This window comes from Sminthopsis crassicaudata, chromosome 1 (genome assembly GCF_048593235.1).
Source record: "Sminthopsis crassicaudata isolate SCR6 chromosome 1, ASM4859323v1, whole genome shotgun sequence".
NCBI lineage: Eukaryota > Metazoa > Chordata > Mammalia > Dasyuromorphia > Dasyuridae > Sminthopsis > Sminthopsis crassicaudata.
In genome coordinates this window covers 94774780-94796932 of record NC_133617.1, presented here as the reverse complement: position 1 = coordinate 94796932, position 22153 = coordinate 94774780, and the positions used below count along the sequence as shown (strand labels likewise).

The 22153-nt window shown below is 34.7% G+C and overlaps 1 protein-coding gene across 4 annotated transcripts in view; it reads right to left on the bottom strand.

Moving 5' to 3' along the window:
- ZFAT (zinc finger and AT-hook domain containing) overlaps nucleotides 1–22153 on the bottom strand; it is a 299993-nt gene that overhangs the window by 182559 nt on the left and 95281 nt on the right. Inside the window, exon 1 of one of the 4 annotated variants that reach the window (XM_074264955.1) lies at nucleotides 1655–1845. The exons of the other annotated variants lie outside the window; for them this stretch is intronic. Within the exon in view, the coding sequence (XP_074121056.1) occupies nucleotides 1655–1670 (16 nt within the window). The 5' untranslated portion in view covers nucleotides 1671–1845. Of the gene's footprint in view, nucleotides 1–1654; nucleotides 1846–22153 lie in introns of those variants that run through there. 4 annotated transcript variants of the gene reach the window in all.

Genomic DNA, 22153 nt, shown 5'->3' with positions numbered 1-22153 from the left:
ACTTATCTATGGCTACTCCTTTAGAACCCAGCTTGATGTACCATGAATTGCCTGAGAGGCCTTGAAAGTTCTCAACTGCTATAGCTCTAACAAAGGCATCTTAACTATTTTACTATTCAACAAATACAGTGAGGTAGACTCTTACAAAACCCAGAGGTCACACATAGATGGTAAAAGTTCCAGCATGAGCCAGCAAACAGCATTCAGCATACAGAGACATGGGTTTGAAATCCAGAGAAAGTCAAGAACAAGGGCATGAGAGAAATGATAATGATTTTCAGTTTGGAAATAATGAGTCCAAGATTCCTGTGGTATATTTAATGGATATATCTAACAGCAGTTGTAGTACATGCCCGAAGAAGAGGAGATGAGTGTTGGATATATAGATATTGATATCACCTGCAGAGGAATCACTGAAAGAGGGAAGAAAAAAAAAAAAAAAAAAAAAGAGGGCTAGAAGCAAAACCTTAGGCACCACACACATTAGAGGCAAAACTTAATTACAGAAAAGGAGACTTGAGAGGGAACATCTGAAGAGAGAGAAAAAAAATTTTATATATATATATATATATATATATATATATATATATATATATATATATATATATATATACACATAATGCAAAATGGGGATATCAACACTGTCAAAAGTTATAAACAGGTCTAGATGAGTATTGAGTATTGAGAAAAGCCTATTAGATTTGACAGATCACTGTTAACTTTGGAGAGAACTGTTTTTGTTAAGTGTTAAAGTCACAAGTCAGAATGGAATAAGTGAAGAAATAATTTAGAGAAGGAGAAAAATGATAGAGTTTGATAACTTGAAGGGATGGTAGGTCAAGTGAAAATTCTTTTTTTTGTTGTAAGAATATACATACATAGATACTTATACACACATATTTTTTCAACGTTATTTTTCAAATTAAAAGCTTTCAAAATACATATGTACAAGAAAAATACAACAAATTAAATTCAGAGAATTATTCTACTGCTGTGTACATAAATATACAAAGCCTGCTATACATATAAGTATACACACACATATATGTTTATGTCTATATTTATGTTTATATATTTACATATGTATGTATACATATGTATACACACATTTATGTATAAAGAAAAAGGGAGACCTAGTTATAAATAGAAAACATGGAATGAGTTAATACAAAGGAAGAAACTGCAAAATTCAAAATGTATAGAAATAAGGAGGTAAGTTACCAAAGAGAATGGAAGTAAATGGAACCAAGCACTCAGAAAAGGTTTATGTTGGTTTAAAAAAAAAAAAAAGTCATCTTTATCATCTTTATCTGAGACTAAAGTGAAAAAGAAAAAAGATGATAATCTCAGAAGGATTTTCAGATACAAAATAGAGGAGATGAGAACACTCATGATTAATAACCTCTATTTTCTCAGTAAAGTTATAAAGTGGGATCCTATACAAACAGGGAAATATAAGGAATGGTGAAAGATGCTTAAGGAACAAAAAGACTTTCAATGGCTGATCTTTCGAGGATAATAGTAAAAGGGAAAAATAGTAAAAGGGAAGATGAAAGTTAACTACTAAAAAGAAATGTAATTCAGCAGTGAGGTCCCAACAGAGATTGAACAACATAAATTTGTTACTGACCCAAACAGCATGGTTAACACTTACAGGGTTGAAACTCCATGTGTTAAGGAGGTACTGGCTCTTCTAGCCTCCAGCAGTATATGAACACCAAATGATTGGAAGACTATTGCTAAAATCTGCCTTATACTTGGGGAGTTTCTATAATGGATGACTGTTTTCAGAGTTAGCAAAAAAAGCTTTGCAAACAGGGCCTAGATGAACCTTTCCCTGATTTTATGGCTGGCCTACAGGTGGCTATTGAAAGGTCAGTAGGTAAAGGAGAAGCAGCTGGTCTTCTTATCCGGAAATTGGCTAGAGAGAACGCTAATGCCCACTGCCAGAAAGCCACGCTCTCCTTAGAAAAGGGCACAAGCCTTAAGGAGATGACAGAAAGATGTGAGAATGCTGGCGCCAGTGTCTTTCAAACTTGAGCTCCAAGCTCCTGTGTCCAGGTGCTCTGTTGAACAAGAACCACTGCTTGATGAGGCAGTGGCTGGAGAGATCTGAAGGCCTGGGATTAGGCTTATTGGCACTCAGTGATCTCTAAGGGAGAGGATACAACTGAGGATTGCCAGGCCCTGCAAGGGAAGGTTCTACAGCCTCGTTGAGAGATGGGAAGGCAGGAATGCATAATGGGTCAGGGTAAAAGTTTGCCCGTGATCATGCCCGGTGACATAGCTGTGCAAGTTAGAGAGCCAGACGGGTGGATGTGAACAAAGTCTTACAGGATAGAAAACTACATCCTATGAAACCGGCTTCAAGTGTCAGAGAACACTCAAAAGGTCCTTTCAAAGGACAAGGAAGGACCGGGATCTCTCTGTCTTACAGGTCCTGATGGGGAAGGCCGCTGGATTTCAGAAGGATTCCAGAAATACAAACACTTGGCCAACCTGAAATCACCTTAGATCTGATCTGACATTTGGTACCGGATGCTGCTGCTGCCTACAAGTCACTCATCTCCCCTTGTCAGTCAGGACCCCATTGAGTAGGGCCAGAACTATGCCCCTTGTCAGCCTGAAGAAGTTATAGAAGATGAGACCTTCGTCCCTTTGCCACAGAACATACTCCCTTCTCATCCCCTTTATTGCATCTTTGTACTTTTTCTACTTTAATTCTATGTTTTTATATATAGATATATTGTTATATTTTTAATTTCAAAGCTGGTTTTATGAGCAGTTCTCACTAAACAGAAAGAGGGATATGTTAGGGACTTTCCTTCTGAGAATTGCCATGTATGCCATGTCAGCTGGTAGGGCAGATCCAGGAGGTAGAAGGGGGCTTGGCCTCTGAGGCAGGAGGCTATGTCTTACAGGTGTTTCCTTGATAAGGCGAGGGGTGTGTCCTCTTGCTAGATCTCCTTTTAGAATGCAGCACTAACTCCAGGTGTTTTCCTTCTGTGGATCCACCTCCGCAGTGCTGAGTGAGCTGGGCACAGGGTAATCCCAGAGGAGAGTAAATATAAATGGCCAGCTTTGCCATAGGCAAGAAGAAGGATGTGGAGAAAAATAGAGAGATTCAGAGACACAGAAAGAGAGACACAGAGATATATATACACTTGCTCTTGCTTCCTGCTAACTTCTGCTGAGAACACCCAATGAAGAAAGGCTGTTTGGCACCTTAACATTGGCTTATCTTCATGTATTTCTGGGGAAGAATAGCCTCGGAGGGAGAGGTTACCGTGTTACTTCCATCACATTGAAAGACTCAGAGTAGTCATTAAGGATTTGATAATATTTTGGAAAGATTTCTGTGGTGCCATGTCCAGAGATTGGTGTTTACCAATAATTTACATGGAGACAGAGATACCATTGTTCTCAAATTTGTGGATGACACAAAGCAGGAAGCAAAAGCTAGTTGGACAGAATTTAACAAAAGACAAAAATAAATGCTGGGGGGTCTATGGAAAGACAGGCACACTAATGCACTACTGGAGCTATACATTGGTTGCATTCTAAAAACAGTTTGGAATTATAATTAAAAGGTTACTACAATACATATATAATCTCTGACCCAGTAATATAGACACTAAATATATTATTTACCAAAGAAATCCAAGACAAAGGATAAGGACCCATATATACAAAAATTTGTACAATAATATTTTTTATAATATCAAGGAACTAGAGGGAAAGTAAGCATCTAACAACTGAGAGATGGCTTAAAAACTGCCATAGTAGATAATTACCATGTCATGAGAAATAATGGATATGAAAATTCAAAGAAAATTGGTAAGGCTTGTATCAAAGGATCATAGATCTAGATGTAGAAGGGGCATCAGAATTAACCTTTTTCAACCCTCTCATTTTCCATATGAGGAAACCAATGCTCACAGTGGTTGAAAATTTTTCTAAGGTCATAAATGTAGTATTTTTTTATTCCATGCCCTAAATTCTTACCAGTACTCAGAATAAACTCATGATATGTAAAGTTGACAAGAATGGGAAAGCAAGGCTAGAAAGAGTTCAGAATCCTGGTGCATGAAGAAACCATATGTGACCAGAAAAACTGATGGTGAAACATATATCCTACTTATTAGAAAATAAGTGAAAGAGAAAATTTTTTAAATGAGGAGTACATGATCAATGTGTCAACATGTTTGCTTGACTATTTATTTGTTGGAAGAGAAAGTTCTTTGGAGGAAAAAATGGGGCAGTTACTAGAAAGTAAAAGTGACATTAAGAAAAATTCATCAATAAAACTTTTTTTTTTCTTAAAACAGTAAAGTTCCACAAAAAATGCTGATGGGTAGCATACTTGGTTAGAATATTAAATGATTAAGTTTAATAGAAATCAATGAAGTGTTACACTTGAGTTTTAAAGAAAAATTAACCTCATAGACCTAAAATGGAAAAGATGTAGATAAACAACAATACATTTGAAAAAAAATATCTGGAGGGTTTTAGTAGACTGCAAACTAAATATGAGTGGGAAAATGTGATGTAGTAGAGAAGGTGAAAGACTTGAGTTAGGAACAAGTGGACTCAAATTTTGCCATGTTGGCAAATTCTTAATCCTCTCATCTTCACTTTTTTTCATCTGCAAAATGGTGAAAATAATAGCACCTACTATCTAATGACTATTGTGAGGGTCAAATAATATAAGAAATGTAAAGACCTTTACAAAATATAAACTATAAATGTTAGCTATCATAATATTACCATTATATTTACATACGTAATTATGATTATGATAATGATGAATTATAGAATGACATGGTGGTCAAAATAAGTAATTTAATGTCAGTCTTCTTTAAGGAAGACAAGGTTTCTACAACTTAGGATACACAGTCTGGCCTGATTATATCATACTCTAAGATTGTGTTCATTTCTGAGAGTCATATTTTAAGAAAGACATGGATATACTGACATGTCCAGAACAGAAGGGCCTTGAGATCCTGCTTTATAAATATCAACGGGAAGAATTGGAGATTTTAAGTCCAGAAAAGATTTGGGGGCATCTGACCACTAAATTCAAATATTTGAAGAGATATCATGGAGAAGAGGAATATATCTTGTTCTGTTTGGTCCCAGAAGTAGAACTGAGAGAAATGGGAAGAAATTGCAAAGAGAGAAATTTAGTTTTGACATCAGAGGGAAAAAAACAAAACATCCTAACAATCACTTATGAAAACTGGAAGTAATTTGTTTAGCCTCAGTGAAGATTAGATTGCTGTTTACTGAGTATGTCAAAGAAGAGATTCTTCTTTGGGTATAGGTTGTACCAGATGACCTATTGCCTATTGCACTTTTCCAATTAAGATTATACACAATTTCATAAATTTATGAAATTGAGTAAAACATTTTCTCAAGTCTTTTTTATATTTGTTGTTAAGCCAAGTCTCCCCCATGATGTACTTAAGAAACTGATGATCCAACAACTAACTGTTCCAAAGGATATAGCATTGTACTAGCTGTGTCCTGGGCAAGTCACTTAACCTCTGTCTCCATCAGTTTTCTCATCTGTAAAATATAAAATATTAGCACCAACCTTTCAAAGTTCTTGTCAGAATGAAATGAGATCAAATTTGTAGAACGTTTTATATTACAGAAATGGTAGCTGTTATTTATTATAATCATTATTATTATTATTATTATTATTATTATTATTATTATTATCATCAATATCTGACTCAGCTGGATCATTTTGCATTTACCCTTATGCAAGGACAACAGTTGAAAAGTGAACATTATTGCAGTGTTTCCAAATATTTTTAGATTCTAATTCCGTCAATGGACAAGGCCAACAGTCTTTTTATGTCACCAACATGTTTGAATGGCATTACTTTTAAATATCAATTGTCCACATCACTAACAGAAATGTGACATAACAAGACCCAAGATAGAGTTTTCTGGCTAAAATTTAAATCATATTATTTAAAATCTCCCAGAAAATCTCTAACATAGCAATTAATAATCCTTAGGTACAGAAATTCAGTTTACCGAACCATACAATTACCAAACCAATGTTAATAGATATCAAGAGGGAAGAGTGCTCATTTCTTTGTTTCTAAGTGCTCACAAACCATATATTTAGAAAACAGCTTTAAAATTTAACTAGGCATTAACATCAAGATCATTTTCCCATAATTTTAAGAACTAAAGCTCTTGCCTTTTTTGATAAATAAAAAAAAAACTTCTACCACTATAAAAATTATTTTGCCTATCTCCATTTTTTCTATAATCTATCCTGTTCTCTAAACAGGAAGATTACTGGCAACAGTTCAGTAATCACATCTATTAGTTCCTTCCATCTCCCTGAATGTCATTCATCTGGGCCAGAAGACATGAATATAAAACAGCACAATAGAGTTGGCAACAATGATCAATGTGAGCAGAAAGTAAACTGAAGAGTTATCATCTTCCAGTCCTTGACAGACCCCTCGATCTGCTCTGCTCTCTTAAACAGGTGATTCATTGGCAATCACTTCAAGAAAAAATTCCAACCTCTGTTCATAATATTACTCTGTAACCTATGAAATTGATCCGTGCATGAATACCTACAACAATGCTATTGGAAAGAACAGCAACATAACCTTGTTCCTAAAAAATAATGCAGAGAACGAACCTTCTCTTTATGGCAAAGGTGGAAGACTATGAACAGAAGACAAGTTAGGCTGAAATATACATATATATATATATTTTTTTTTACTTTTTAAAAAAACCTTATAATAAAGGATGGATCATTAGAAAGGAGAAAAGAGACTGACTATCATATTTCAAGATGTTATAAAGGAAAATTGCCCTGATATCCTAAAACTAGAGAGTAAAATAGGAATTCAAAAATCCACTAATCATCTTCCAAAAGAGATCCCAAGATAAAAACTCTAAAAAATATCAAACACAAATTTTAGAGCTCCCAGGTCAAAGAGAAGCTCCTTCAAGCAGCAAAAAAGAAACCATGCAAATACTATTAGGATCACACAACATTTAGCAACTGCCACATTAAAGGAGCAGAGGACTTCAAAAAGTGAAAGAACTAGAATTATAACCAAGAACAGTCCACCCAGCAAAACTAAATATTATCCTTCATGAGAAAAAAAAAATCTACATTCAATATAGCATTTCCAATGAAAAGATAAAAGCTAAATAGAAAATCTGACTTTCATTCAGGAGAGACATAAAAAGGTAAGCATGAAAGAAAAATTGTAAGAGACACAAAGAATTGAAACTGTTTACATTTCTACATGGAAAGATGATAATGAAACTCTTACAAACCTTATTATTAGAGCAGTTAGAATGACTCTACATCAACAGAAGACAGGAATGTGAGTCCATTATGTTGACATGATCTCCACCCACTATACTTCCCCTCAAAAAGTGGGTGGTCATGAAAGAGGGATACACCGGGAGAAGGGAGAAGGGAGAAGGGAGAAGGGAGAAGGGAGAAGGGAGAAGGGAGAAGGGAGAAGAGCAATGGGGAAAATTATCTCACATAGAAGAGGCCAGGAAGAACTTTTACAGGGTAGGAATAAATAGGAGAAAGCTTCACTTGAACCTCAGTCGCAATTGAATTTGTTCAAAGCAGGGGGGAGGGGAGAAAGGAAGAAGAGGGAGAAATATGTATATATACACATACAATCAACTAGGCATAAAAAGCTATCTTACCCAACAAGGAAATAGAAGGGGAAAAGAATAAAAGAAAGGGGAGGGTGGGATAGTAGCAATAAAAATGGAGCAGATTCAGAGAGGCTGCAATCAGAAGAGAAATAGATTTTCTAGAAGGGACAGAGAAATAGAGAAAGACGGATAAATAGAAGAAAACAGGATGAACAGAAATGCACTATTAGTAATCATAATTGTGAATGTGATAAATTCAACCATAAAATTAAAGCAGATAGAAAAGTGGATTAGAAACTGAATCTACTTTCTTGTGCAGCAAGATAACTGTATAAATATGTATACATATATTGTACTTAACTTATACTTTAACATATTTAACATGTATGGGACTACCTGCCATCTGGGGGAGAGGGTGGGGGAAGGAGGGGAAAAGTTGGAACAGAAGTGATTGCAAGGGTCAATGTTGAAAAAATTACCCAGGCATATGTTTTGTATATAAAAAGCTATAATAAAAAATGTTATTAAAAAAGAAACTGAATATAACAATGAGTTGGTTGTAATAAACATACTTGAACTAAAAAGATATGTGGAAAGAGGGTGGGGGAGGGAATGAATAAGAGGTTAAAGTAGAATCAATTAATGTTTCAATTGAAATTAAAAAAAAAAAAAGGCAGGGATAGCAGTCATGCTCTCAGAGAAAGCAAAAGCAAAAATAGATTTAATGAAGAGAGGGGGCAGCTAGGTGGCGCAGTGGATAGAGCACCAGCCCTGAATTCAGGAGGACCCGAGTTCAAATCTGGTCTCAGACACTTAACACTTCCTAGCTGTGTGACCCTGAGCAAGTCACTTAACTCCAGCCTAAAAGGGAAAAAAAAAAATTTAATTAAGAGAGAAGCAGGAGAGGGGGCAGAGCCAAGATGTTGGAGAAGATACACGCAACTCTGTAATCTCCTTTCTTCCCTCATTACCAATTAGTTGAATCAGCCTCAAAAATAGCGCTGTACTGATAGAATCCACAAGGACTGGAAGCACGACTTACCAGCTGAAGAGAATCTGGAGTTTCAACAGGAAAGGTCAGTTCCCAGGGGAGGAAGAAGAGAGGCCAGCACAGACGGCTGTGTGCTGGCACGCTGCGCCGATCGCGCTGGGGAGGGCTCTGGGATCAGAGAAGCCACTGAGATAGAGATAGAGGAATCTGGAACAGGCTGTTAGCTCTTCTCTGCTTATAATATAACAGCAGTTCAGAGGAGAAATCAAGCCACTTTAAAATATAAGCCAGATCCTAGAACCACCCCAATCCGGAAGTGACCTAACAGATCTCAGCACTGTGGGTGTGGCTGACTTAGGCTGTCTGGGCTTTCACCTGGGGGTAGTTAAGAACTTGAACAGTGGGGACACAGCCCGAGGCAACATCTAATCCACATAGTGCAGGGCTCAGCCTGAGGCAGTGGAACTCTAGAAGCCGAGGAACCTTCACAGCAGGGACCGTGGTTTCCGAGCAGACACTTCCAGTTTGAGCGCAAGGGCTTTTCCCCCATCAGCTGCTAATATCCACCGCCCCACATGAGGCTTTGGCTGGGGTTTGTGACACTCTCACTGTTCAGCCTTAAACCTCAGGGCAGTCGATAGGCCACACAGCGGGGTCCTTCACTGGGCACTCCTCACAGCGCAGCCTTACTAACCACCTCTGAGTCATTTCTGGGGGGGAGGGGAACTCTCTCCCAGAGCTCTCTCTTAGCCCAGTCACAGGATTGCTGCATCCCATCCCCGGTCTGGGAGGAAGCTGGTAAATTTCTTACCCCAAGAGCAGACCCCCCAGAGTGTTAACAATGAGTAAGAAGCTGAAGAGAATGATTGACACCTTCTATACAGAGAAAGAGCAGGTATCCAACCCTGAAGAAGCTAACAGCAGAGAGTCAGCAGATCCCTAAAGGGGAACGATTCCTGCCCCCCATCACATAATTTTCTCCTCGAAGAGACTATTAAAAAGTTAAGAGAGTTTGAAGAAAAATGGGGAAAGGAAAGAGAAGCTATGATAGAGAATAACAACGTTCTGAAATTGGAGTTGGAAAAAATAAAGAATTCACAGGAGATGCAGGGAAACAAAATTTGTGAATTTTTTCTGGTTAAGCCTTTTCTGGTTAAAAAATCACAGGAAAGTAGGATTTCTGAATTGGAAAAGATAAAAAAGTCCCAAGAAAGTAGGATTTCTGAATTGGAAAGGATAAAAAATTCTCAGAAAAGTAGGATTCCTGAATTGGAAAGGATAAAAAATTCTCAAGATAGTAGGATTTCTGAATTGGAAAAAGAAAATAACTCACTAAAAAAAAAAAAAAAAATTAGTGAAATGGAAAAAAAATTCAGTAGAGCAAAATAATTCATTTAAAAACGCAATTGGGCATATACAAAAAGAACTAAAAAATGTGAATGAAGAAAATAACTCATTAAAAATCAGAACGGAACAAATAGAAATGAATGATTCATTGAGAACCCAAGAATCAGTCAAACAAAACAAAACAAAAAAAAAAAAAAAAAAAAAAATTGAAAAGCTGGAGAATAACATCAAATACTTACTGGGAAAATCTATAGACCTGGAAAATAGATCTAGGAAAGATAATCTGAGGATCATTGGACTTCCCGAAAATTATGATGAAAGAGCCTAGATTCTATTTTACAGGAAATCACCAAAGAGAACTGTCCAGAAATAATAGAAACAGAAGGGAAAATAGGTGTTCAAAGAATTCATCGAACACCTTCTGAAAAAGACCCTAAAAAAAAGAACTCAAAGGAACATTGTGGCTAAGCTGCAGAACTACCAAACAAAGGAAAAAATATGGCAAGCATCTAGGAAAAAACAATTCAAATATCAAGGTGCCACAATAAGGATCACTCAAGATCTGGCTGCCTCCACATTAAAGGATCAAAAGGCCTGGAACCTGATATTCCGAAAGGCAAAAGAACTAGGATTGCAACCAAGAATAAACTACCCAGCTAAATTTAGCATTTTCTTCCATGGAAGAAGATGGACATTTAATGAAACAGAGGAATTCCATTTGTTTCTAAGAAAAAAACCAAATTTAAACAAAAAATTTGATCTACATCCACAAGACTCAAGAGAAGCAGCAAAAAGGTAAAAAGAACTCTTGAGAACTGTATCTCTGTTGTGGCTATACAGAAAGTCCACATGGATAATTTGATTTTACTGATGGATACAAAATAAATTCACATAAATCCTCAGTGTTTTTATACATCAACAACAAAATACAACAGCAAGAGATACAAAGAGAAATTCCATTCAAAACAACTGTCAACAGTATAAAATATTTGGGATTGCATCTACCAAAGAAAAATCAGGAATTATATAAGCAAAATTACAAACACTTGCCACAAAAATAAAGTCAGATTTAAATAATTGGAAAGATATTAATTGCTCTTGGATAGGCCAAGCGAATATAATAAAGATGACAATACTCCCCAAACTAATCTATTTATTTAGTGCTATACCAATCAGACTCCCAGAAACTATTTTAATAACCTAGTAAAAATAACAACAAAATTCATATGGAAGAATAAAAGGTTGAGAATTTCAAGGGAATTAATGAAAAAAAAGTCAGATGAAGGTGGTCTAGTTGTACCTGATCTAAAGCTATATTAAAAAGCAGCAGTCACCAAAACCATTTGGTACTGGTTAAGAAATAGACTAGTCGATCAATGGAACAGATTAGGTACACAAATAGGGTACAACTATAGCTATAGCAATCTAGTGTTTGACAAACCCAAAGATACCAACATTTGGGATAAGAATTCATTATTTAAAAAAAACTTTTGGGAAAACTGGAAATTAGTATGGCAGAAATTAGATATGGACCCACACTTAACACCATATACCAAGATAAGATCAAAATGGGTCCATGATTTAGGCATAAAGAATGAGATCATAAATAGATTAGAGGAACAGAGGATAGTCTACCTCTCAGACCTGTGGAGGAGGAAGGAATTTATGGCCAAAGGAGAACTAGAGATCATTATTAATCACAAAATAGAAGATTTTGATTACATCAAATTAAAAAGCTTTTGTACAAACAAAACTAATGCAAACAAAATTAGAAGGGAAATAACAAATTGGGAAAATAGTTTTACAATTAAAGGTTCTGATAAAGGCCTCATTTCCAAAATATATATGAGAACTGACTCTAATTTATAAGAAATCAAACTATTTCTTAATTGATAAATGGTCAAAGGATATGAACAGACAATTTTCAGATGATGAAATCGAAACTATATCCACTCATATGAAAGAGTGTTCTAAATCATTATTGATCAGAGAAATGCAAATTAAGACAACTCTGAGATACCACTACATACCTGTTAGATTGGCTAAGATGACAGGCAGGAAAAGATAATGATGAATGTTGGAGGGGATGTGGGAAAACTGGAACACTGATGCATTATTGGTGGAGTTGTGAAAGAATCCAGCCATTCTGGAGAGCAATTTGGAACCATGCCCAAAAAGTTATCAAACTGTCCATCCAGCAGTGCTACTACTGGGCTTATATCCCAAAGAAATACTAAAGAAGGGAAAGGGACCTGTATGTGCCAAAATGTTTGTGGCAGCTCTTTTTATAGTGACTAGAAATTGGAAAATGAATGGATGTCCATCATTTGGAGAATGGTTGGGTAAATGATGGTATATGAATGTTATGGAATATTATTGTTCTATGAGAAATGACCAGCAGAATGAATACAGAGAGGTTTGGAGAGACTTGCATGAATTGATGCTGAGTGAAATGAGCAGAACCAGATCACTACACACTTCAACAATTGTATGAATACTGTATGAAGATATATTCTGACTGAAGTGGGTATTTTCAACATAAAGAAGATCCAATTCATTTCCTGTTGATCAATGATGGACAGAAATAAATACACCCAGAGAAGGAACACTGGGAATTGAATGTAAACTGTTTGCACTACTGTCTTTCTACCCAGGTTACTTATACCTTCGGAATCCAATTCTTACCGTGCAATAAGAAAATTGGATTTGCACACATATATTGTATCTAGGTTATACTGTAACACATTTAATATGTATGGGATTGCCTATCTTCTAGGGGAGGGAGTAGAGGGAAGGAGGGGAAAATTTGGAAAAATGAATATAAGGAATACTGTTGTAAAAAAAATTAATCAAGCATATGTACTGTCAAAAATTATGATTATAAAATTAATTTTAAAAAAAGAAGCAGGAAAACTATACTTTGCTAAAAGATATCATTGGGGGGGGGGGGGGAAACATATATACACCAAATGCCATAGCATCCAAATTCTCAAATGAAAAGTTAAATGAATTACAGAAAGAAATAGAGAGTAAAACTATCTTTTTGAGCTAGATAAATCTAACTATTACATCAATAATAAAAAAGTTAAGGATAAGAACAGAATTTCAGAAAAGTTAAAACTCTGGAGAAAACTGAATGGGAATAAAAAGGAGTATACTTTTTTGTTAGCTGTACATGAAATATTTGACAAAAAATTGATCATGTAGTCTGGCATTAAAAAACCTCAAAAATCCAGAAAAGTATATATCTTAAATATATTCTTTTAAGACCATAATGCAACAAATTGTTCTCAACAAAAGCCTTTGAAGCACTGATTAAAAATCAATTTACTAATATTAGTATATATTAATATTATAGTATTATAATTATATTATAATATTCCATATTAGTTTATTTGACAAGAAAAGAAAATATATGCTAAAAGGGGATATGTAAAAATAAAAACACTAATGCATTGTTGTTGGAACTGTGAACTAATCCAGTTATTCTGGAGAACAATTTAGAACTATAAAAAACAGTCATAAAACTATAAATATCATTTAAATCAGTAATACAGTTACCAGGTCTACTTCTCATAGCAATTCAAGAAAAGGGGAAAGAATCTTTTATGTACAGAAATATCTTACAGTTTTTTGTGGCAGTAAAAAAAAAATTGGAAATTGAGGGGATGCCCATCAACTGGAGAATGGCTGAAAAAGTTGTGGTATGCAATTGTGGTGCTATAAGAAATTACAAGTAGGATGGTTTCAGAAAAACCTGGGAAGATTTATAATGCATAATGAAGTAAGCAGTAATAGAATATAGTCAACACTGTACACAGTAAATAATGTAAGGAGATCAATTTAAAATGGCTTAACTACTCTGATCAAGACAATGAGTCAAGACATTACCAAAATAATCAGGATGAAAAAAGCTATTCAGAAAAAGAATATGAAAATGCTGAGTGCAGAATAAAGTCCACTTTTTAAACTTTATTTCTTGTGTGTGTGTGTGTGTGTTCTTTTACGTCATGGCTTATATTAAAGTATATTTTACATGACTTAATATGTATAATTGATATATTGCTTCCCATCTCAAGGTAGGAAGGAGTGGAAGCAGGACAGAGGAAGAATAATTGGAATTCAAAATTTTAGAAAGTGAAGCTTAAAATTTTTTACATATAATTGGGAAATATTTAACAAATGAAAAGATGTAAATTTTTAAAAGGCAATGATCCCAGATAATTGCAAAGGCCCACAATGAAAAATGCTATCTACTTCCAGAGAAAAAAGTGATGAACTGAGTACAGATTGAATCATATTTTTTTCACTTTTTGATTTTTCCTTTTTCTTGTTTCTTTCTTTTTTTCTTATTTTTCTTAATCTTGTTTTTGCAACATGACAAATATGGAAATATGTTTATATAATTTCACATACATAATTCTGCTTACCTTTCTCAATGGCTGAGGTAGTAGAGGGATGAAGGGAAAAATTGGAACTCAAATTTTAATTTTTCAAAATGAATTTTTAAAATAAAGAAAGATGAAACCAATATTTACACTAAATGTTTTCGGAAGGGAATTATTTCCTATCATTTCAAGGAAATTGATTTTTTTAAAACCCTGGTAATTATTCTTGAAATGAGGAAGAAATGTTGTTTCTACTGTGAGAATTAATGGTTGATAATCAACATAGAGATATTACTGGTTTAAACCAATCCACTGATGCCAAGTCAAGAAACACTGATAGAGATTGGCATTTTCAGTAACTGAGATAGTAGCATATATAAAAGAAGCAGTCATGATCCAATCGGATAATTTTACTTATAACTTCTGACATGTTTATAAGTGTGTGTTCATAGCCTTGCGTACTGCTAGTTGTGATGCATTCATGCAAATAAAATAAATATTAACAAGTTTATAAACATAGTATGCTTTATACAAATTCTTTGAGTAGCATTCTAAGAAATAAAAGTTCTGAAACCAAAATAAATCCTTAAATTGGCAATTTAAACGCAAATTTCATATAGTGGCACTAATCTTGCAAAGAGATCTAGATGTTTTGTTACTTGAACATAATAGAATAATTTTCACTGGTGTTTTTCTGTTGTTTAATATTTAATATAGATTGTCTATTAAAAATATTTTTGATAAACTAATCTTAATATTTCTTAATTTAAATAAAATTTCTCAGATATCCATAATAATGAATAAAAGATATGAAGATTAAAAAGTCATTTGTTGACAGATATTTTAAATTATTGTCATAATATACTAGTTCACAATAAAAAATAATGCATGTCTTTATCTTTTTTAAATTAAAATAAAACTTGAAAGTTTTAGCATAACCTCATCATATAAAAATAATTCACCATTTTACTATTATGGTCACTCATGATTACTTAAGATATACAGACTATTATGAAAAATAAAAAGTAACATGATTTGGCATATTCTAAAAATTCGCAGGAATTTGGTTTATCGTTCTTGAATTCTGAAGACTCATCTATTAGCAAATCCTCTCTCTCTCTCTCTCTCTCTCTCACACACACACACACACACACACACACACACACACACACACACACACACACATAATAAATGTGTAAGGTTTGGTTTGAACAGAGGGCTTCCTGATTAAAAATCCAGCATTTTATAGCCAATAAACAACCTAGCTGGCCCACTACTTCCTGAGGCAGAAACTTTCTCTTTGGGATGATATAAGAGGAAGTTTTTTTTATAACAGGTCAAAATCTGTCAGTGGACTATTTTCATACAACTGTTTTGATTTCTTTCTGCCTTCTTGGGTCAAGCAAAACAAGTTGTCTTTCATATAAAATCATTTTAAAAACCTAAAAATAGCTATCATACCCTCCCTAAGTCTTTCCTTCAAACAATTCTCATTTGAATTAACTTTGCAGTCCTTCACCGTGCTATTTGTTCCCCTTTGGACATTCTCCAGAATCATAGAATCTAATTCAAAAGGATTGCCAGAAGCATCTAATCCATCTTGTACCCAACTAAAAATTGTCATCATCACCATATCAATTTAATGTTTGCAAAGCACTTATCATATATTCTTTCACTCTATATTTAACAAGTGGCCATCCATTCTCTACTTGACCATTTCTAGTAAGAGAGAATTCTCTTCTACATTAGAAAACCTCTTTTACTTTTGGATACCTTATCATTGTCTTTCTCATAAATGTAGTCTGACAAGCACAGGATCCAGTATGACCATCCCACTTCATTTATTCTTTACACTTTGTCTTAAAATAGCCTAAGGCTTCAATTACTCATTTTGGCTACCTTGTTATTACTGACACACAAGGTTCATAATCCAATAAAATCTCCAGACTTTTTTTTCTTATCCAACAATTACTTAACCATATACCTGCTTCCATTTTCTATTTATGCACTTAATTTTTTTGAATCCATGTGTATAATTTTACACATATAAGCATTAAATTTAATTTTATTAGATTCAGTTCAATAATCTGAGCTATGAAATCTTCTTGGATCCCAATCCTATAATTCAGGTCCTCCCAGTTTTTTACATAAAAATATCACCTAGGCTTCTTTTCAAATCATGCTGAATATCACAAGATCAAGATCAGTTTCCTAGAACATTTATCTATACCCCTCCTTCCAAAATAACATTGATATGTCCATTATTACTCTCTGTCATTCAATTAATTCTTCATTCATCTAGTTTTACGATTATTTAGCCCATAAAGACAGAATAACAAATTCTGTCAAATGCTTTGCTGAACTCTATGCAAACTATGTTCACAAATTCTCCCTTGTCCATCAGTTTAGTCACTCTATGAAAAAAGAAAATGATATTATTCTGATAAGATCTATTTTTGATGAAGGGCTGCTATCTGTTACCGATGCCTTCTCTTATTCATAGTCAGCTAAACTTAACATTTTAAATCACTCAGGAACCATGTTAACAGACTGTATTCATTAGGAGATTCCCAGAGAAGTCATATAAAATTCCATGCTTTAACATAGGACATGAAAAAGTTTAAAATTCATTAAGTGAAGGCACTGTTACTTAAATAAGAATTAAAATATCACATTTAATCTATGAACTATCAAATACTTATTACTAACAAACACATACTTGAATAAATTTAAATGGTCTCTGAATTTAATATATTCCATAGAAGGAAAGAAAATTTTATAAAATTGAAACAAATTCTTTACAGTCAAAATGTCTTTATATTAAGAGCTTCACATTATTTTCAAAGATAATATCTCTTTATGAATAAAGATAGAGGAAAATTATTAAAAGATAGAATATGTAGACTTATATCCCAACGAGATCTTAAAGAAGGGAAAGGGACCTGTATGTGCAAGAATGTTTGTGGCAGCCCTTTTGTGGTGGCCAGAAACTGGAAACTGAGTGGATGCCCATCAATTAGAGAATGGCTGAATAAATTGTGGTATATAAATATTATGGAATATTATTGTTCTGTAAGAAATGACCAACAGGATGATTTCAGAAAGGCCTGGAGAGACCTACATGAACTGATGCTGAGTGAAATGAGCAGGACAAGGAGATCATTATATACCTCAACAACAATACTGTATGATGATCAATTCTGATGGACGTGGCTCTCTTCAACAATGAGATCAGTTCCAATAGAGCAGTAATGAATTGAACCAGCTATGCCCAGCGAAAGAACACTGGGAGATGACTATGAACCACTACATAGAATTCCCAATCTCTCTATTTTGGTCCACAACTGTTTGGACAAGTATATATATATATATATATATATATATATATATATATATATATATATATATATATATATATTGTACTTAATTTATACTTTAACATATTTAACACGTATTGGTCAACCTACCATCTGGGGGGTGGGGGGGGAGGAGGGAAAAAATTGGAACAAAAGCTTTGGCAATTGTCAATGCTGTAAAATTACTCACACATATATCTGGTAAATAAAAACTATAATTAAATTAAAAAACAAACAAACAAATATCAATCAAGATCAATCAGGAGCAATCAGGATATCACTAGGGCAGCTAGGTGGCGCAGTGGATAGAGCACCAGCCTTGAATTCAGGAGGACCCCAGTTCAAATCTGGTCTCAAACACTTAACACACTTCCTAGCTGTGTGACCCTGGGCAAGTCACTTAACCCCAGCCTCAGGGGGGAAAAAAATTAGGATATCACTAAATTTTCTATTATTTGCATGGACAATGAGAATCACTGTGATATGGCAAAGAAAGTTAATATCAGGAATACAGGGATTAAAATCCTGTCTCTGACCCTTTTTTTGACATTCTTATTTTTTTTTTAATTTTTAAATTCCAAATTTTCTTTTTCTCTCTTTTTTCCTCTCTCTCTCTCTCTCTCTCTCTCTCTCTCTCTCTCTCTCTCTCTCTCTCTCTGTCTCTCTCTGTCTCTGTCTCTCTCTCTCTCTCTCTCTCTCTCTCTCTCTCTCTCTCTCTCTCTGTCTCTCTCTCTCTCTGTCTCTGTCTCTCTCTCTCTCTGTCTCTCTCTCTGTCTCTCTGTCTCTGTCTCTCTCTCTCTCTCTCTCTCTCTCTCTCTCTCTCTCTCTCTCTCTCTCTCTCTCTCTCTCTTCCCCCCCTCCTTCCATCATTTATCTCTTTAAGAATATGATACCCACATGTATATGTGAAATCACGCAAAACACCTTTCCATATTAACCATGTTTTAAGGAAAAAAAGAAAGAAAGAAAAATAAGGAAAATGGGGGAAGGAGGAGATTTTCAATCTACACTCAGAGTTCATGAGTTCTTATGCATCATCATTCTATCACAATCATATACCAAGACCTGCTCAGTCCTTCTCCAATTTATGGGCATCCCCTTGATTTCTAATTCTTTTTTTTAAACCACAAAAAGAGCTGTTCGAAACATTTTTGCACAAACAGGTCCTTTTTCCTTTTCTTTGATTGCTTTGAGACCTAATATTTCTGGGTCAAATGGTATGAGCAGTTTTAGAGCAACCTGAGAATTGTTCCAAATCATTCTCCAGAAGGGAACAGTTTATAACTCCACCAGCAATGCATTAGTGTACCCATTTTTTTTCACATTCTTTCTTAGGATTTATCATTTTCCTTTTCTATCATGCTTTTTGCTGTTATTGCTATTCAATTGTTTTAGCTGGGTTGAATTCTTTATTACCTCATGGTTTTAGGTCCACCAGGTTTTCTTGGCAAAGATATTGGAATGATTTGCAATTTCCTTCCCAATGGCAAACAGAGGTTAAATGACTTGCCAAAAGTTGCACAGCTAGGAAGTTTCTGAGATTGGATCTGAACTCAGATCTTCCCGATCAAGTTTAGTGCTCTTTACCCACTGTACCATCTACTAGTAAATTTAGCCAATCTGACAGATGTTAAGCAGTACCTCAGAGTTGTTTTAAGTTGACATTTCTCTAATTATTAATGATCTAGAACATTATTTCATAGGACTATTGATAACTTTGATTTCTTCATCTGAAAATTGTCTATTCCTATTTGGCTATTTAATAATTAGAGAATTGCTCTTATTTTTTTGTAAATTTGTCTCAGTTCCCTATAAATTTGATAAATGAAGTTTTCAACAGAGGAACTATAATTTTTCCCCTAGTTCCCCACTTTCCTTGTAATTTTGGCTGCATTGGTTTTTCCTGTGGGGAAAAAACATTTCATTTCTTCAAAATTTTCCATTTTACCTCCTAATTTTTTTTTCCCCACACTCTTCTAATTCACATAATTTTCACCAAAACAATGTCATTATGAATGTGGTAGATAGTCAAGCTGAGGATTTTCTAGGTTCAATATCTTTTGGTTTTCTCAGGGCATACATAGGGTTATTCCATACATTTCAGTTATGATCAAGTAATAAGTTAGTCCTATTCTTTCTGTAAATACTGAACCTGCAAAAGTAGTGCCCAATAGGCTCAACCACAAATAAAACATTTAAGTTTAGGGTTATTAATTACTTATTTACCTCTACCTGACTTATCTAATTTCACAAAACTATTAGAGATCTACACTGAAAATGTGTCACGTCAGAAAACAGACTGTCTTCTTCAAGGAACAGAGAGGGTCACTGTCATTATATTGTAGAAAACATGAAGGGAAGTAAAATATAAAAAGATCAGAAAGGTAGAAAAAAGCCAAGTTTTAATAAAGGTTTTAAAGCCACAAGACTTTATATTTGATCCTGAAGAATACAGGGAACTAGTCAATAAGCGTTTAAATGCCTAGATGGTACAGGAACTGAGCTAATTACTGAGCACACAAAGAAAGGAAAAAGTTAATTCCTGCCTTCAAGCCAGTGGAGTTTATGGAACTTAAAGGGGCTAAGGGTATAATGAGATTTAGGAACTTCTCTTGGATAGCAAGTGAAAGATGGAATGCAGAATGGGAGTGAAGAAAGGTGTAATTCTGGAGGACCAAATTGAAAGATATTGCAATAATCTTGATGGATGGTGATGAAGGCATTGTCAAGAAGTATTTATAGATATAGATAGATAGATAGATAGATAGATAGATAGATAGATAGATAGATAGATTTATACGTATGTATATGAGATGTAAGGAGGGCAGAAACAATAGGAAATGCACTGGATATGGAAAGTAAAAAAGTGAAGAGTCCAAGACACCACTTAAGTTGTAAGCCTGAGTGACTAGGAATATAGTGGGACTCTAAAGAAAGTTTGAAAGAGGTAAGAGTTTGGAGAAAATATGTCACATGATTTTGTATAAGTTGATTTTTACATACCTATAGAACATCCAAAATAAATGTCCACATTTTGCTGTCACTTCTTAATCTCTTACAATCTAGCTTCCAATCTTTCCATCCTACCATCCCTCTATCCCTCCAAAGTTACTAATAATGTTTTAGTTGTCAAATCCAATGGCTTTTTTTCAAACCTTATTCTCACCTAGGATATACTATAAGATATTTAATATGTGTGGGAATGCCTGCCATCTAGGGGAGGGGGTGGAGGGAAGGAGGGGAAAAACTCGGAACAAAAGGGAGTACAAGGGATAATATTGTAAAAAAAAAAAAAAAAATTACCTATGCATATGTACTGTCAAAGAAAATGTTATAATTATAAAAATTAATAAAAAAAAACACCTTATTCTCCTTGAATTCTCTGCATCCTTTGACGTTGTTCATCATTCTCTTTATCTTGATACTCTCTTGCTTCTAGGTCTTCAGGATACTACCCACTTCTCATTCTGTCTATCACACCACACTTTCTCAAGTCTCCTTTGCTGGATCCTTTGTCAGATAACAACCTCCAATTACAGGTGTCCCTCAAGGTTCTATCCTGGATCCCCTTTTCTTCTCCCTCTATGCTATTTCACCAGATAATCTCATCAATTCCCATAAATTTAATTTCTATATCTATGCTGATGATTTGAATTCTCTGCTAACCTCCAATCGAGCATTTCCAACTGACTTTTTCAGACACCTCAAAATTAGGATGCCCAGCAGAAATCATAAACTCTACATGTCCAAAATGGAACTCTTCTTTCTTCCTAAACCTTCTTCCCCTTCTATGTATTATTGTTGAGAGCAATACTATCCTCGTAGTCCTCATGGTCACTACCTTGGGAGTCATCATGAATTCCTCATTATCTCTCACTCTCTATAATCAACAGGGCCTATAGTTTTCACATTTGCAGCTTCTTTCAAATTCACCCCTTTTTTTCTCATCTGACATTGCTATCACTCTAGTGCAAGCTCTTATCACCTCACACCTGGATTACTGCAATAGTCTGATAGTCTTCCTTTCTCAAGTATCTTCTCTACTGCATCCCCTAGTCAATCACTAAAACAATTTTCCTCAACTGAAAGTCTGATCATCACATACACACACACACACACACACACACACTCACTCAACTCCCTCCTTCCCTCTCTCCAATACAAAACAATAAACTCCAGTGACTATTGTCTTTAGGAGCAAATACAAAACATTTCTGTTGAGCATGTAAAGCCTTTCATAACCTAGCCCATTCCCACATTTCTAGTCTTCTACTGCCTTAACTCCTTGACACTTTGATTCAGTAACACTGGATTATACCTGTTTTATAGGTCTGTTATAGTTTGTGACTACTGCACAAATAAGACCTTCATTTCTCAGCTCTGGGCATTTTCTTGTCTGTCCCCCA